The following is a 15,156-nucleotide window of genomic DNA, read 5'->3' as shown; positions in this document are numbered from 1 at the left end:
ACATGAAGCAGTTAGGACAAGAATTGGAGCCCACATGGGATGCTAGCATTGAAGGCGGTCCAATGATTCACTCCCCAAGTGACTGCAACAGTAGGTGCTGCACTGATCCAAAGCCAGGAGCCAGGAAGCTCCTCCAGGTCTCCCACACTGGGTGCAGGATCCCAAGGCTCTGGGCCATCCTTGTCTGCTTTCCCAGGCCACAAGCAGGGAGCTGCATGGGAAGCAGGGCTGCCGGGTTTAGAATCAGCGCCCATATGGGATCCTGGCACATGCAAGGCGAGGACTTTAACTGCTATGCTATCACACCGGGCTGTCTAGCATTCATTTTTTTAAAAAGATTTATTTTTAAAAATTTATTTTTTATTACAAATTCAGATATATAGAGAGGAGGAGAGACAGAGAGGAAGATCTTCCGTCCGATGATTTACTCCCCATGATTTACTCCCCATGATTTACTGACCACAACAGCTGGCGCTGCGCCGATCCAAAGCCAGGAGCCAGGAACCTCTTCTGGGTCTCCCATGCAGGTACAGGGTCCCAAGGCTTTGGGTTGTCCTTGACTGCTTTCCCAGGCCACAAGCAGGGAGCTGGATGGGAAGTGGAGCTGCTGGGATTAGAACCGGTGCCTATATAGGATCCCGATGCATTCAAGGTGAGGACTTTAGCCACTAGGCCACGGTGCCGGACCCTAACATTCATTTTTAATGCACTGTTTTAGTGGATAATTATTGTGAAACTGCACATTGCCTTAATCACCTGCTTTTATTCAAATGTCCCAATTGAAAAATAACCTCTTTTGATGGAATCAATACTTGGAAACTTTATATCTAGGCAGACCTTTTTTTTTTTTTTAATAAATAACTTTCTAATAGCTTTTGGTTCTTCATGGATATCCCTTGGAAAAAATTATTGACTTATCTGAAAAAGAGAGAGAGAAGTTAAGCTCTCATCCACTGACTCACTACCCAAATGCCTGTAATGGCTGGGGCTGGAACCAAGAGCCTGGAACTCAATACAGGGTCTTCAAGTGAGTGACAAGAGCTCAACTCTTGCCTCCCAGGGCGCACTTTAGCAGGAAGCTGGAGTCAGGAACCAGAGATGCTCACTGGACCCAGGTACCCTAGATGGAAGGATGGTGTCTTAATTGTTGGGCTATATGTTTACCTCTCCAAAGAAAGTATTTTTTTAAAAAACAAAATTTGATTACCTACTTTAGAATATTTCTTATAGAAAAAGGTAAATTGGAAAGCCACTAGGCTGAGATGGATCCAGCATCTCGGGTTCCTACGCAAGCAAAGCGACGTCACCAACAAGAGACTGATGTTTAACCCACCAGAAATAACCACTTGTTAACCAGGGACTTTCCATTGAGATCATAGCCCAGCAAAACCCACACCTGACTGGAGCCAGTCCATTAGTTTCTGTGCCTGGTTCTCATTCAGCTCCTCACTGCCTGCAGCTCACGCTGTTAACCTAACCACCTGCAGCTCCTCGAAGCTCTTCTGGATCTGTGTGCTGTCTGGTTCAACTTTGCTTGAATAAACTCTGTTAAACTTGGGCCCGGTGCCATAGCCTAGTGGTTAAAATTCTTGCCTTGCATGAAGCAGGATCCCATATGGGCACTGGTTCTAAATCCCCGCTGCCCCACTTCCCATACAGCTCCCTGCTTGTGGCCTGAGAAAACAGTCGAGAATGACCCAAAGCTTTGGGACTCTGTACCCAATGTGGGAGACCTAGAAGAAGCTCCTGGCTTTGGATCAGCTCAGCTCTGGCTGTAGTGTTTCCTTGGGGAGTGAATCAGCAGGCAGAAGATCTTCCTCTCTGTCTCTCCTCTTCTCTATATATCTGACTTTCCAATAAAAATAAATAAAATGGTTTTTTTTTTTAAAAAAAAACTCTGTTAAACTTGATTTTCTCTTTCAACAGAAGTAGGGTTGGTATTCTAAAAGTTTTAAGGCAGATATAATCTCGAGATAAAATTCTATGAGAGAAAAAGCAAATTCAGGAAGGAAAAGAAAGGGTACCGCATTTCCAGGAGTTGAAGAGCCTGTCTATGTATTTTGTCTCTATTTTTGCAGAGGGCTGACCCTGGCATCCCACAGTCTTTGGGTTCTGGGAACTTCAGTGCAGGGCATGGAACTGTGGTTGAAAATACCAGTCCTTCAATGGACCGTAAATGATACGCTTTGCAAATATTTACTCCTAGTGAAAAGTTTTAGATGTCAACGAAAACACTGTAGGAGGAAATACATCGGTTTCTTTACAAGGTCAAGTTGAGGACATCAGAAGTCCCTGAGGGTGAAGCCCTACGGAGGATCCATAGTAGAGACCTTAACCTTGGGGGAGAGCAAAGAACAGTAGTCGTCTGGCAGGTGCTGTCGCTGTGGCTCAGTTTACCCAGGCCAAAGGGAGTAACTGGTGTGGAAGAGTTCACTGGCAGCCACGCTGCAGGAACTGCCTGGGGCCAGCGGTGCTGGTTCCAACATCAAAGCCAACTTGACCTTCAGGGGAGAACAAAGGAGGCTGCCAAGGTTCTATTTAATCCACCTTGCAAGCCACACAGCTGTGGGCTCAAGGATGCTTTTAATATTCTTTATTATAATTATTATTTGAAAGATAGAAAGTATAAGAGAAAGGCCCCCAAGCATATCACCCATCTGCTGGTTCACTCCCCAAGTTCCTTCAACAGTTGGACCTGGGCTAGTCTAAGCCAGAAACCTGGAATCCAATCCAGGTCTCCCACAAAGGAAGCAGGGATTGGAAGAGTAGTTGAAAACAAAACGGAGTAAACACATCATTGCTAAAGGCAATACTTTTCACTTTTGTAACTTCTTCTGAGCCCGCAGGCCACACAGCCTGCATGACCTTTGGCACAGATGGGCCTCAATTCCCATGCATCCAGGCCCAAGTCTGGCTTTCTCACAGATGGCTCCAAGGCCAGAGTCTGCTTACCTTTATTACTGGGCCGAAGAGCCAGGCCTGGGCTGTCCGGCCAAGATAGGCAGGGAATCTGCGGCCTTTCCTCCCTCACCTTACAAGCTATTGTAAATTGCCCCCTTCAAGTTGTTGTAAACTGCCCTTATAAAAACTCTGTAAATCTGCTATTCAGGGTCTCACTTTGGTAAGGGGTGTTGATCCTGGTCGATTGGTTTCCTTGCTTCTCACTGTAATAAAACTTGGTTGTGGCTGTCACTCTATGTGTAACATTCCGCTTTAGTGTTTGAGTGGATGCAATAGAAGCAGAGGAACTGGGACTTGAACCAGGTGATCAGATGTAGAATGAGGGCATCCCAGGTGGTGGCCTAAGCAGCTGTGCCACAATGCCGGTCCCAAGGCCGGCCTCCGTGAAGGACCTTCTGCCAGTAACGATCGCTGTGCCCTCCTTGCAGGGTTCTTTCAGGGACTTCCTAACTTGGAGAATGCCAAGTACATGATCAACAACTGGCCATCAACTGGGAGGCCCTGGCCCAGCGGGGAGGAAAGCTGCTGTAGCCAGGAAGACAAGGCAAGGACGATCAGGAAGGGATGGAACCTAGAAATGAATATTGGAATAACTAGGATAAGCCAACCCAAGCAACAAAAAATGTTCAGGGGCTGGTAGGGGTTAAAAGATGACAACAATGGAGTGCAGCCTAGAAGCAGGTGCCAGATCCTGGCCTCCCATGCCCTCTCCGCCCCCTCCCTCCTGGTGGTTTATAAGCCAATCAACAGCCTGCAGAACTCACTGCAGGGAGTGGTATGACAGGCCCTGCTAGCTCTGTTTGTTTCTCCACTAGATACCACCTTGCTATCACTGTTGCCTTGTGAGATTTTTCTCCTCCTCTCTAGTAATCCTAAACTCCAAGCAAAAAGTAACTACCACCACCTGCTTGTAGACCCCAGACTGACCACTTTGCAAATCATGGAAAATTCCAGAACACCTACTGCCATCCAATTAGAGGAGGGTAGCGAGCACTGCAGGCCAACCTGGGACCAGGATGCAAGCCAAGCGTGCACAAGCCAGCCCCACCTCCCATCGGTAACAAGCTTTGCCCTGGAGCTCAGGAACAAAGCTCCAGCTGCTGAACTCTCCTTGCTGTGCACCTGGCATGGTGAGGGTATCAAGGGCAGGTTTTGCTTTGTGGCCCTGGGGCGAACAGACCCAGCTTTGAGGATTCCATAATAATTCTTCCGACCCGTTTTGGGGGCTGTCACACAATAAGAGATTGGTGTTAGTGGGGCACACGCACCAGACAAACAACCCAATGAGGTGGCGGCTGCCTGAGCCTTGCTTTTAGCATAGAGATGAATGCAATGGGTCAGCTCTTAAACACTGTAACTTGCCTACAGTGGGGCCGGGAGCTGGGGCTCTGCTGTCCCACCACCTGAGACAGGCTGCCTGCCTTGGGTTTTCTACTGTGTCCCTCCGAGGGGGCAAATTTGGAATAAAACAACCCCGCCCCATAAGTGCTGCCTTGCACTAATAACACAGGCTGCCGAGGGTTCCTTTGAAAAGCTGTTTCCACAAGCATATTAACGCCGGTGCTTAATAACCAGTTACATTCAGACATGATTAGTAACAGCGCCACATAACTCACACCTTCCTATCCTGGCATCTCAGAGGGTTGTTCCAGTGCTAATTACTGCTCCAACGCTGGGAGCATGGAAAGAATCTGCCGCTGGCTAGGGGCTGCACTCCTGAGCTCACAGCTGTGTGTGCAGGGCTTCGCACAGGGCGACTCGGAGGACTCTGGGCAGGAAGCTCCTCCCCCAAATCCCAGAGCTAGGAAACTGCAAAACGGAGGTGTCTAGTTGTGGAAGTTGTGGTGCCGTAGGTTAAGCTCGAGAGTCCTACTTCTGCCTCCAGGTCTGATCCAAGTCCCTGCTAACGTACCCAGGAGCCTGCAGGGAATGGTGTAAGTACTTGGGTCCGGACCACCCATGGGGTGATGGTGTTGGATGATGCTCGTTGCTGGTTGTGGTCCTGACTGTTCCAGGCTTTTAGGAGTGAACAGGTGGATAGAAGATTCTGTCTCTCTCCTCCCATCGCTCTGCCTTTCAAACACACACACGTATACATCTGTTGTTTGAAAACCAGAGGTCTCCACCACCACCACCATGGTCACTGCCACACTCACTAGTGTCAGGGAGCAGAGAGGGCCTTGGCAAGGTGCAGACATGACTCGGATCCCAGCTTTGCCACTTACTGTGTGCCCTTGGGCAAGTGAACCAACCCCTCTGTGCCAGTTTCCTCATGTGTAAAATGGACTGACAACAGCGATTGTGTCCTGGGGCTTCTGAGAGGCACAGCCTCTGCCAAATGGAAAACCTACAACAAAAGCTCGTTGTGCTGCGATCCTGGCTGCAGCAGCACCTGTCAGTCCCATTGGGAAGTGCACAAAGAGGGCCTATATTTTCCTGCCAGGAAGACTGATAAGGGCTTTATGGAAAAGGAGACACCTGAGGCTGGTGGTGTTGCATAGTGGGTAAAGCTGCTGCCTGCAATGTCAACATCCCACACAGCTGCCAGTTCAAGTCTCGGCTGTACCACTTAATTTAATCCAGCTCCCTGTTAATGAGCCTGGGAAAACAGCAGAGGATGGCCCAAATGCTGGGGCTCCTGCAACCATATGGGAGACTCAGAAGAAGCTCCTGGCTCCTATCTCTGGCCTGGGCCAGTCCTGGCTGTTATGGACATTTTGAAAATGTATCAACAGATGGAAGACACCATCTCCCTCCCCACCTCTCTCTAACTCTGGCTTTCAAATAAATAAAAGTCATTCATAGAGCTCCACCCTAGTCAGCATGAGTAAGGACAGAACAGGTGTGCAACTGACAAGCTCATTTCCTCAACAGAAGGACTGAGACCTGACCCTTGCTGGCTGAGGCAAAGCTTCTGCAGATTACCAGTTTACTGGGAGGCAGCCCAGGGTGTTTGCCCCTCCTCAGCAGGGTGCCCTGTTCAGCAGCCTGAATTCACAGGGTGCAAGGAGAGCCTGCCACTCAAAAGGCAACCACTTTGATTCATCCCATCAGCCAAGGTGAGCTGCAGGCAGCCTTCCCAGGCATCCTTAGCTGGATTGCCCCGCCCCAGTGGCCATCACTGATTGCACGAGGGCAGACACCTGACCTGAGCTGGGCCAATCAGATCTTCCCTCTTCGGACCGGGGTGGGTGGGTGGGTGGCTTTGAGCTCCACCATTTCCCAAGTCCACTGCCTTGCCTGCTCCTGAGGTCCAGAGCTACCCATAGCCTTACAATAACTCGCCTTTGCCTCAGCTTCTCCGAAATCAAGACAGCCTTAACAAAACCAACAAGGAACAAGACAGTTTGCCCTCCCAAGTCCCTCACCTCACCGGCAGGTGCAGGTAACTGCCCCTTCTTCCCTCTGCACCTCTGCTCCCTTTGGACCTGTGGAGTTCCTGAGTGTAGCACACACTGACCCACAGGAGCAAGGCAGCAGCGGGTACGACCACTGCCGCTCCAAGGCTGGGGTAACAGGAACTTCCGGGGTTCAGCCATATGTGCAAGGTCACTGCACAGACAAGGAGCAGAAGGGGGTTTCCAGCCAAGTCTGCTTCTCCCGACCCCAGCCAGGATTCGGCTGAGCCGGTAGCCATCTGTTCTTGTGCCCTTTGTCCTGTCTGGATTCCTGTGCACGTTAGTGGAGTCACTGTGATGCACTGACCCTTGCTCTGGTGTGAGACTCCTCTATGTCATGTGCAACTGAACTGAATGTATGATGGACACCTGGATAGTCGGAGACACCTCTGTGCTCTGAGTTTGCGCAGATTCTGTTTGTCCTCAGGCATCCCCCTCGTTGCAGGGCAAATCCTATCAGCGCTGCTCTCTCGTTTTCTGTATTGCGGATGCTCCGTCATTTAGGGTCTCACTGTCTGCTATGAGACCACCCCTCTCAGGCTGGTCATGTTTCAGAGATGGTAAAATGCATGCCTTCCAGATGCTACCAAATCCACCTAGGGCCCTCACTGCCAACCAGCAACTTTAAAAAAAAAAAATACTTACTTATTTATTTCAAAGTCAGAGTTACAGAGAGAGGAGGAGAGAGAGATTTTTCACCTGCTGATTCATTGTCCAGCAAGCCACAAAACCAGAGCTGGATCAGGCTGAAGCCATGGACTCTATCTGGCATCCTGCAATGCCAGCATCCATCCTTTTTGAGTGCAGGCTCATGTCCTGCCTGCTCTACTTCTAATCCAACTGTTTGCTAATGGCCTGGGAAATCAGCAGAAGATAGCTCAAGTGTTTGGGCTCCTGTCATTGGCATAAGAGACCCAGCTCCTGGTTTTGGTTTGGTCCAGCCCTGTCTGTGTGCTAACCATCTGGGGAGTGAACCAGCAGTTGAAAGCTTTCTCCCTCTCTGTTTCTCTGCCTTTCATATAAGCACATACACAGATCTTAAAGGGGCTGGCACTGTGGTATAGTAGGCTAAGCCTCCACCTGCAGCACCTGAATCCCACATGGGCACCAGTTTGAGTCCCAGCAGCTCTACTTCCAATCCAGCTCCCTGCTTATGGACTTAGGAAAGCAGCAGAGGATGGCTCAAGTGCTTGGACCCTGCACCAATGTGGGAGACCTGAAAGAAGCTCCTGTCTTTGGACTGTCCCAGCCCTGGTCACTGTGGACATTTGAGGCATAAATCAGCAGATAGAAGATATCTCTGTGTCTTTCCTTTTCTCTGTAATTCTTCCTTTCAAATGAAATAAGTAAATGTATTTTTAAATATATATATTTAAAAGACCTATATAAGCTTCTTCTGCCATAGACCAAGCCCAGGCTCAGGACCAGACAGCAAAGGGCAATCCCAGGCCTCGGAGTGCTCCTAGATCACTCCTGCCCATCCTGGCTGCCCTGTGCTGCCCCGTACCCTTTTCCAGGGGAGACAGACACACCTGACTGTAAGCATTACTCCCACTGCCTCTGCCTGCTCCCTCATGCACATGACTCCACATGGCACAGGGACCACCTTCTTCTGGAAACAGAAGGAATCAAGGCCTTCTCGTGCCCGTGTCATTATTCTGTCAGCTTTACACATTGACAGCCAGGTGTAATCCAGACAACAGGTCCATCAGAGCAGAATGGAATGTTCCTGATGCTTCACAGACAAAAACCCCACAGCTTCCTCAAGATATGAGACCTGAGGAGTGCTCACCCAGACTGACCTGGGGCTCCCAGGACCCTCCAGAGTCAGGATAGTACCTGCCTCAATAGGAGGCTTGGCCTTGGAGAGGGCAGAGGCTGAGACAGGGCATGAGTAGACTTTGGGGCACCAGCTGATTCTATTGATTTGGGTGCTAGTTACATGGGTGAACTCTCGGTTAAAATTCACATCCATTTGTATGCTTTTCTATCATCCAACAGGAATGTTAAGAAAAATGTTTCCTGGGGCAGACATTTGGCAGAGGAGCAAAGACGTCCCTTGGGACACCTGAATGCCATGTCTGAGTGCCTAGGTTTCAGTCTCAGCTCTGATTCCAGTTCCAGCTTCCTGCTCATGCGCACCCAGGGGAGCAGCGGGTGATGGCTCCAGGACTCGCATCTCTGACACCCAGGTTGGAGACATGGATTATGTTACCAGGTCCTGGCTTCATCCCAGCTCAATCCTGATTGTTGCTAACATTAGGGAATAGATCAGCAGATAGGAGCTCTGTGTCTGTCCCTGTATCATGCACCATTTATCTTTCTTTCTTGAAAAAAAAAAAACAGAAATAAAAAAAATGGTTTCTGACTTGCTACCTTGCTGTAGTTTGAATAATGTACCTGTGAAGATGGTAGTGGTGATGCTGGCCCCTTGGGAGGGTTGTTTGCTCAGTTGGAATAGTCGCAATGACTAAGATGTGATGGCTACGGCTCTTGGCTTGTTGGGATGAGAGGGTTGGGAGCAGAGAGGAGGAGCTTAGGCTGTCTGCTCTAGATGTTCCTCTAGCCAGCGCCTGGTCTGACTCACCTGCAGAGGTTTAGAACATGCAGATTCTAGATGACAGCCCGGATATGCTAAACTAGAGTTTGCAGGGGATTAAAGTTGGGGAGATGGGAAGGAGGTAGAAGAGAGGGGAAAAGGGAGAGAGGTGGGAAGAGAGAGAGAATGAGAGAATGAGAGAAAGAGAGAGAGAGTGGGCCAAGAAATCTATATCTTCCTGAAGCACTCAGGTGCCACGCAAGGGCACTGTCCATAGGTTCTGCCCATCCACTTCACAGAGCTGGAGGCTGAGGCCTAGAGAAGGGACAAGATCTGAGATGACACAGCCAGTTGCGACAGAGCTGGGGCAGAGACCTGGGCCTCACAATCGCCAATCACAGCTTTGGCAAAACAGTAGCAGCTCCTCAGGGAGGAAACTGTAGGCTTTCACGGGAAGCCAATCCAGCAGGGTGAACACGCCAAGCAAATCACATCACATTGGCTCTAGAATTGTACTGACCATGGATGTGAACTGCCTGGTGGCCCGTGGCTTAGCAAAATTTGATGTGCCTGTCAGAGCCAACCAATGCTCTAGAATGAGTCCAGCCATGGACAAATGTCTGCCATCTCCATCCACACCACTTCAGCCTGGTCAACTGGGGGAAAGAAAAGAATAAAGCCCTGTAACTAGGCCTAATATCCCTCTTTGTTTCCTCCTGGCCTGACAAGGAGACATAAAATGAGGGAGACAGTGTAGTGCAGTGGTTAGGAGCTTGCATTCCACAGTCCATCTGACCGAGGTTTACTTATTTACTGTATTTTAGAGATTTACTTGTTTCCTTATTTGAAAGGTTGAGCAACAGAGAGGGAATCAGAGAGAGGAGATAAAGATCTTCCATCTCATGGTTCACTCCCCAAATGATGGAAGTTGGAGAATCCATCTGGGTCTCCTACATGAGTAGCAGGGACCCAAAGACTTGGACCATCTCCTGTTGCCTTCCCAGGCATATCAGCAGGGAGCTAGATTGGAAGTGGATCCTTGATATGGGATGCCAAATATTAAAATGGCAGCTTCATCCACAGCTCCTCTGATTTGGGTTTAAATTCTGGTTGTATAATTTATTTATCAGACCAACAAGTCACTAAATGACCTCTCTGAATTTCACTTCCCTTGTTTCTAACATGGGCATTTTAAAAAAAGGGTAACAGTAAGTACTTGATCAACATTGGCCACCACTGGTGGGTCACTTTCCTATTACTGATCTCACTTATGAATGGAGGAAACGGCACTTTACAGCGCTAAAACACCCAGGAAACACCTGAGAAAACACCCGGGAAGAACTTGGCATAGAACCCATGCGAGAGCAGAAGCTGCACCAGTCTCATTGTGATCATGGCCATGATTGCCACCTACAACAATGCAGCTCTCTGCCTCTCCACCAGATCTCAGTATGTCACCTCTCATTGCTCAGTCCCACTTCCCCAATCCAGAACATGCAGGGATTTGTTGAGATGTCTCTTAAGGTCTTCTACAGCTCTGAGATGTGATCAGTCTGACTGACTCAGAGAAAAGAAGTAAATTCAGGGCATGGATAGCCATTTAGTAACAAGTCAATTTGATGTTACAAATGCCTTAATTGTTTTTTTTAAAGTTTTATTCCCTTTGATCTATTTATTACATCTCTGATTATATTTCAAGAAATAATCAGAACTGTACACTAAGATTCCCATGGTCATTCCAGACTAGAAACAACCTGAACATCCGCCCATCGGGGACCTTCTGAGCAAAGCTGGGTGCAGAAGCTCCCAAGTTAGTGGGCAATCATTGGAAAAGCATGCTGTCAGTCACTCCTCAAGGTCCACATGTCAGGCTCATTGAAACAGCCAGGACACAAAATGTCTTATGCCCTGTGCTTACATCTTTGTAACATCATAAAAAGAAAGAAGAAAAATATGAATAAAGACTGTCTGGCTTTGGCCTGATCTAGCCATGGCAGCCATTCGTGGGGGCAAACAGGTAGATGACAGATTTCTCTCTTTTTCTGTAACTCTTTCAAACAAATAAAATATCATATATAAATAACTGAATCATATATAAAAATAAATCATATATATTCATTTTAAAGGCTGAGAGAATGAGCAACAAAGAGTGTGTGTGACAGACACTGTGTCCCCATTGCTGGCTCACTCCCCAAATGCCCACAGTGGCAGGGTCTGAAGCCCAGAGCCTAGCACTCCATCCAGATCCCCCACATGAGTGTCAGGAGGCCAGTCCCTTGTGCCAACCCTGCTGCTGCCTGGGGAGTGCTCTGCAGGAATCAAACCCAGGCACTGTACTGTGAGATGCAGGTGTCTTAACCACTAGGCTAAATGCTGCCCAGCTGCTCCTCATCTTAATGCTATTTTAATGTATATTAACGAGCATTTCTTTCCTCTTGGTTACACACTCACTGCTCCACCTATGTGGAGGTTGTTCCAGCTGTAGGTACGCAGAATCCTGGTCATATTTGTTAGCCAATGCTGCCCTGGGTTGTTTTCTTGTAAGAAAAAAAATAAAAAAAGCAAGTCCTTGCCTTGTAGGAGAAGGATCCCTCGCTCACAGGAGTAGCACTGCCGGTGGGTGGGAGCGGCTGCACCTGCAGGACCGCACCGCGGGCTCCGTCCATGGCTGCCGTCCTAGTGGCACACGCCTGACTGAGAGCACAGCTGCTGTGAAGCTGGGCCGGAGCCCGAGGCCATGTCTCCTGGCGGCTTCAGCTCCTTCCGTCAACCCTCTCTTCCTTCCGAGGAAGCGTTTCTCTAGACTCTTCTGGCAGATGCACTGCCACGCCTCCTCCTCCAAGTTCTGTCTCCCAGGCAGGCAGGGGTGTGCCTTCTGCTTCTTGTGGCACTCTAGAGGGTGGAGAAAAACATTAACAATGCATGCACAGTGCAACCTTGAGCCTAGCTTTGCTATCTGAGAAGACAGCCCTGCCAGAACTGAACACCAGGGCCATGGCAGGGGAGGTCACTGTAAAACGGGTAACGTCACTCTAGGCTCCCTAAGAAACACAGGGTTCACTGGCTGCCAAAGCTTTCTTCTTGGCCTGTGGCTTCCGGGTGTCCATCACAGCCTCGTCGAAATCCTTCTGTCCACTTGCTCTTGAATACTGCCAATTTCTGCTTCTGTGGGCCTCCAAAAACCTCCAGCACCCATCAGATGGGAACTACGTGGAAACTCACTCAGAAAAAAAAAAAAAAAAACCCAAGAACAAAAAAAACACATCTATAGAAGATGGGAAAACCGGCCCACAAGAAACAGCAGTCTGGCACTCGAAAGTCCCGGGAGGTGGAGCAGGTTACAGTGGAGTGGCCAGTGATCTCATCTGGCCTCTCAGAGACTCAGCCATTTCATCTGTAAAATGGGCTAATCATGTGGCCTCCCTCAGAGAAAACTAACAATGATGCCAATGGACTGGTACTTAACTCCCAGCCTCCCCGGAGTCAAAGTTAAGCTCAGTGACTGGGGGAGCCCAGTGAGGGAGGAGGAAGGGATGGAGGTGGCCGGCTACCCCATTTCAAAATTTGTCCAGGGCCCAGCACAATGCCCCACCTTGCAAGCATTGGGATCTCACAGGATCTCATAGTACCCAGAAGTACTGGTTCATGACCCAGCTGCTCCATTCCCCACCCAGCTTCCTGCTTGTGGCCTGGGAAAGCAGTCAGGGGTGACCCAGAGCCTTGGGCCCCTGCACTCATGTGGGAGACCCAGAGGAGGCTCCTGGCTCCTGGTTTCAGATTGGCTCAGCTCTGACCAGTGTGGTCACTTGGGAAGTGAATTAACACAGGAATATCTTTCTGTCTCTCCTCTCTGTAAATCTGATCTGCCTTTCCAAAATAAAAATAAAATCTTTTAAAAAGATACAATATAGATTTTAAAACCTAAAATGTTCTTCATCTGCCACATGCAACTGGTAGCCAGTTTCTTCAGGTGTAACATATAATTAATAACGTCGCTATTCCAGACGGCTACAGGGAGGTCTTGGTGAAATGACGCATGCGGCGGAGTGCAGGCACAGCAAGTGCTCCGTGTGCATCAGCAGTTATTGGCACACACTTGCTGCTCCCAGTGGAGTTAGTGATCCCACCCAGGCAGGGTCCTTTCCCTCTCTTATGCATTCATCCAACAGGTGCTCACCAAGGACTCACTGCCTGCTACACGGACACAGCCTCTGCATGGCCCTGCCAAAGGCCTCAAAAAGTACCCCCTCGTTTGTTCTGGAATTTCCAGTTGCTTCTGCTCTCAGGCCCCATACACATGTGTGCGCGCGCACACACACACACACACACACACACACACACACACACACACACACACACGTCACTCTGCTAGGCAGCAGGTGCAGGCCTACCACAGAGGCAGCCACAGCATTCCGGCTGACTCAGGGCTCACTGGCTGGGCTGGGGACCCCTGATAAGATGACACTCACCTTCCAGGTGCTCATCAGGCACCTGCACAGCCTGCAGCCCAACTTCCGGACAGGGGAACCATTCCTATGCCTGCAGTAAGATGTTGCTTCCTCAATCTGCCCTGCTGTGCACACAGGCAGCGTCCTTGGGTTCCATTTCTGCACCTCGTTTTGGCCTTCCTCCTCCAAGTCTTAGAAATGAAGAGCGGCCTTGGGCTCTCTATGTCTGAGAAGCCCCTTGGGGAGAGGCATTTTGGGGGGAGGTGAAGGGGCTACAGAGGTGAGTGGCAGGGTGGTGTTTATAGACAAATCCCCCGTTCAGTGGTATCCTCCTGAGATGGAGCCCGAGCCTGGCCCAGTGACTTCTGTACGCACCACTTATGGACTAAAAGCAACCAGTTAAACACCGGGTGTGTTGAGGGCACTTGGCCTCAAGAATGCCTTACTCAGGCCTCATCAAGCACCACTTACCACTCCACAGCCACCACAAACAGATACACCCAGCCCCGCCCACAGGATGCCACAGAAGGCAGGAGGGCCCTGGGGACAGAGCGAAGGGTGCTGGGACTCCAGGCCTCCTGACCTCCTGTGAGCCGGCTAGCTGCTCAGCTTTTCTGCGGGGATGGTTGGATGTACTGTTTCAGAAGCAGCTTTCCTCCAGGCCTGGCATCCCTGAGCCTCGAGGCTCGCTTTGCAAGCTGCACGTCCTTATAAGGCACACGAGCTGACTTGGGCACCAGGCCTGCTGACTCTTTTCCTGACTTCTCTCTTCCAGAATGAACATTTTCCCAGAGCTCTAGCAGGGTTAGTGGACCCAAGAAAGAACAGAGAATTCAGTAGGTGCCTACTCTCCCCTCTCCCCTTATCTCAATGAATGACATCACCATCAAACAGAGCAGGTTTAACCCATCAGCTAGCCCTGGCTGACAGCTGCTGAGAGTCGGGTGGTGATCAGAATTTGGCTGTCCCTGAGCAAAATCAGTGGAGCAGGCAGTCTCCCACCACCTGACGATTCGGCTACTGCATGGCGGATGAACGTTGGTGGCACCTGCTTTGCTGAGAGTTATCTCCCTGAGCTGGAAAGTCCACATCTCTGGGAGACAGCACCTCGTTTCCAGCGGCCGGCCGGCATCTTGTAAACCAGCGCCAGCCCTCATCCACCTGCTGGCCCCACCATCTGCTCCTGCCAGAGCGCCCGGAGGCGACGTGCCCAGGAGACAGGCTGGCCAAGTACATGTCACTTCCTGATTCGGGACAGCTGGGCGTCGTCTTTACTGGTCTGCTCGTGCCCTGAGATGCAAAAATGGAATCGAGGCACTGGGACCCAGACTGATAAGGCTGGTGACAGCCAGAGGGACGGTGGTGAAATGAGGTGGATGGTGAAGATAAGCACAGACACATGCTTCTTGAACGAACTAAGGCAGAATTACAGCCCCGGTGTCCCTGCCCGCCTGCCCTTCTTGGTCTGAACTCACCTGCGGCGTTTCCTCTCAGGTCCGCCTATCAGAGATTTCTGAGAAACGACTTGGCCGCTTCTTGCAACCCGGAGGCACAGCCTCCTGAAAGTCCTTCCGAACTCGGGGCTTCGCCAGGCTGCTGTAGTGTTTTGCTTGCAAGAGCCGCGATTTGATTTGCCAGGTTGCCCGCCAGTCAAAAACTGGCAGGGTTTTAGCGCAGGAGAGTGGCTCCGAGAAGGAGATGGGCGGGACATCCCCCGGTCGGGAGACCGCCCTGCTAAAGCTTGCTTGAAGCGTAGCGGTGAGAGCCCTGGGGTTAGAGTTTGACGTTCACCTGGCGGGATCCCCTCTAG

At 50.1% G+C, this 15,156-nt stretch overlaps 1 protein-coding gene across 1 annotated transcript in view; it reads right to left on the bottom strand.

Moving 5' to 3' along the window:
• NIPAL3 (NIPA like domain containing 3) overlaps positions 1-14,925 on the bottom strand; it is a 41,510-nt gene extending 26,585 nt beyond the window's left edge. Inside the window, exons 1-2 of the mRNA XM_040979560.1 lie at positions 14,822-14,925; positions 11,472-11,790 (exon numbers count right to left, since the gene is read on the bottom strand). Of these exons, the coding sequence (XP_040835494.1) occupies positions 11,472-11,564 (93 nt within the window). The 5' untranslated portion in view covers positions 11,565-11,790; positions 14,822-14,925. The remainder of the gene's footprint in view (positions 1-11,471; positions 11,791-14,821) is intronic.
• Positions 14,926-15,156: the final 231 nt, after the last annotated feature.

Source organism: Ochotona curzoniae, unplaced genomic scaffold (assembly GCF_017591425.1).
Source record: "Ochotona curzoniae isolate NIBS_2020 unplaced genomic scaffold, NIBS_Ocur_1.0 contig_3255, whole genome shotgun sequence".
Lineage (NCBI taxonomy): Eukaryota > Metazoa > Chordata > Mammalia > Lagomorpha > Ochotonidae > Ochotona > Ochotona curzoniae.
This window is presented reverse-complemented; position numbering and strand designations above follow the sequence as displayed.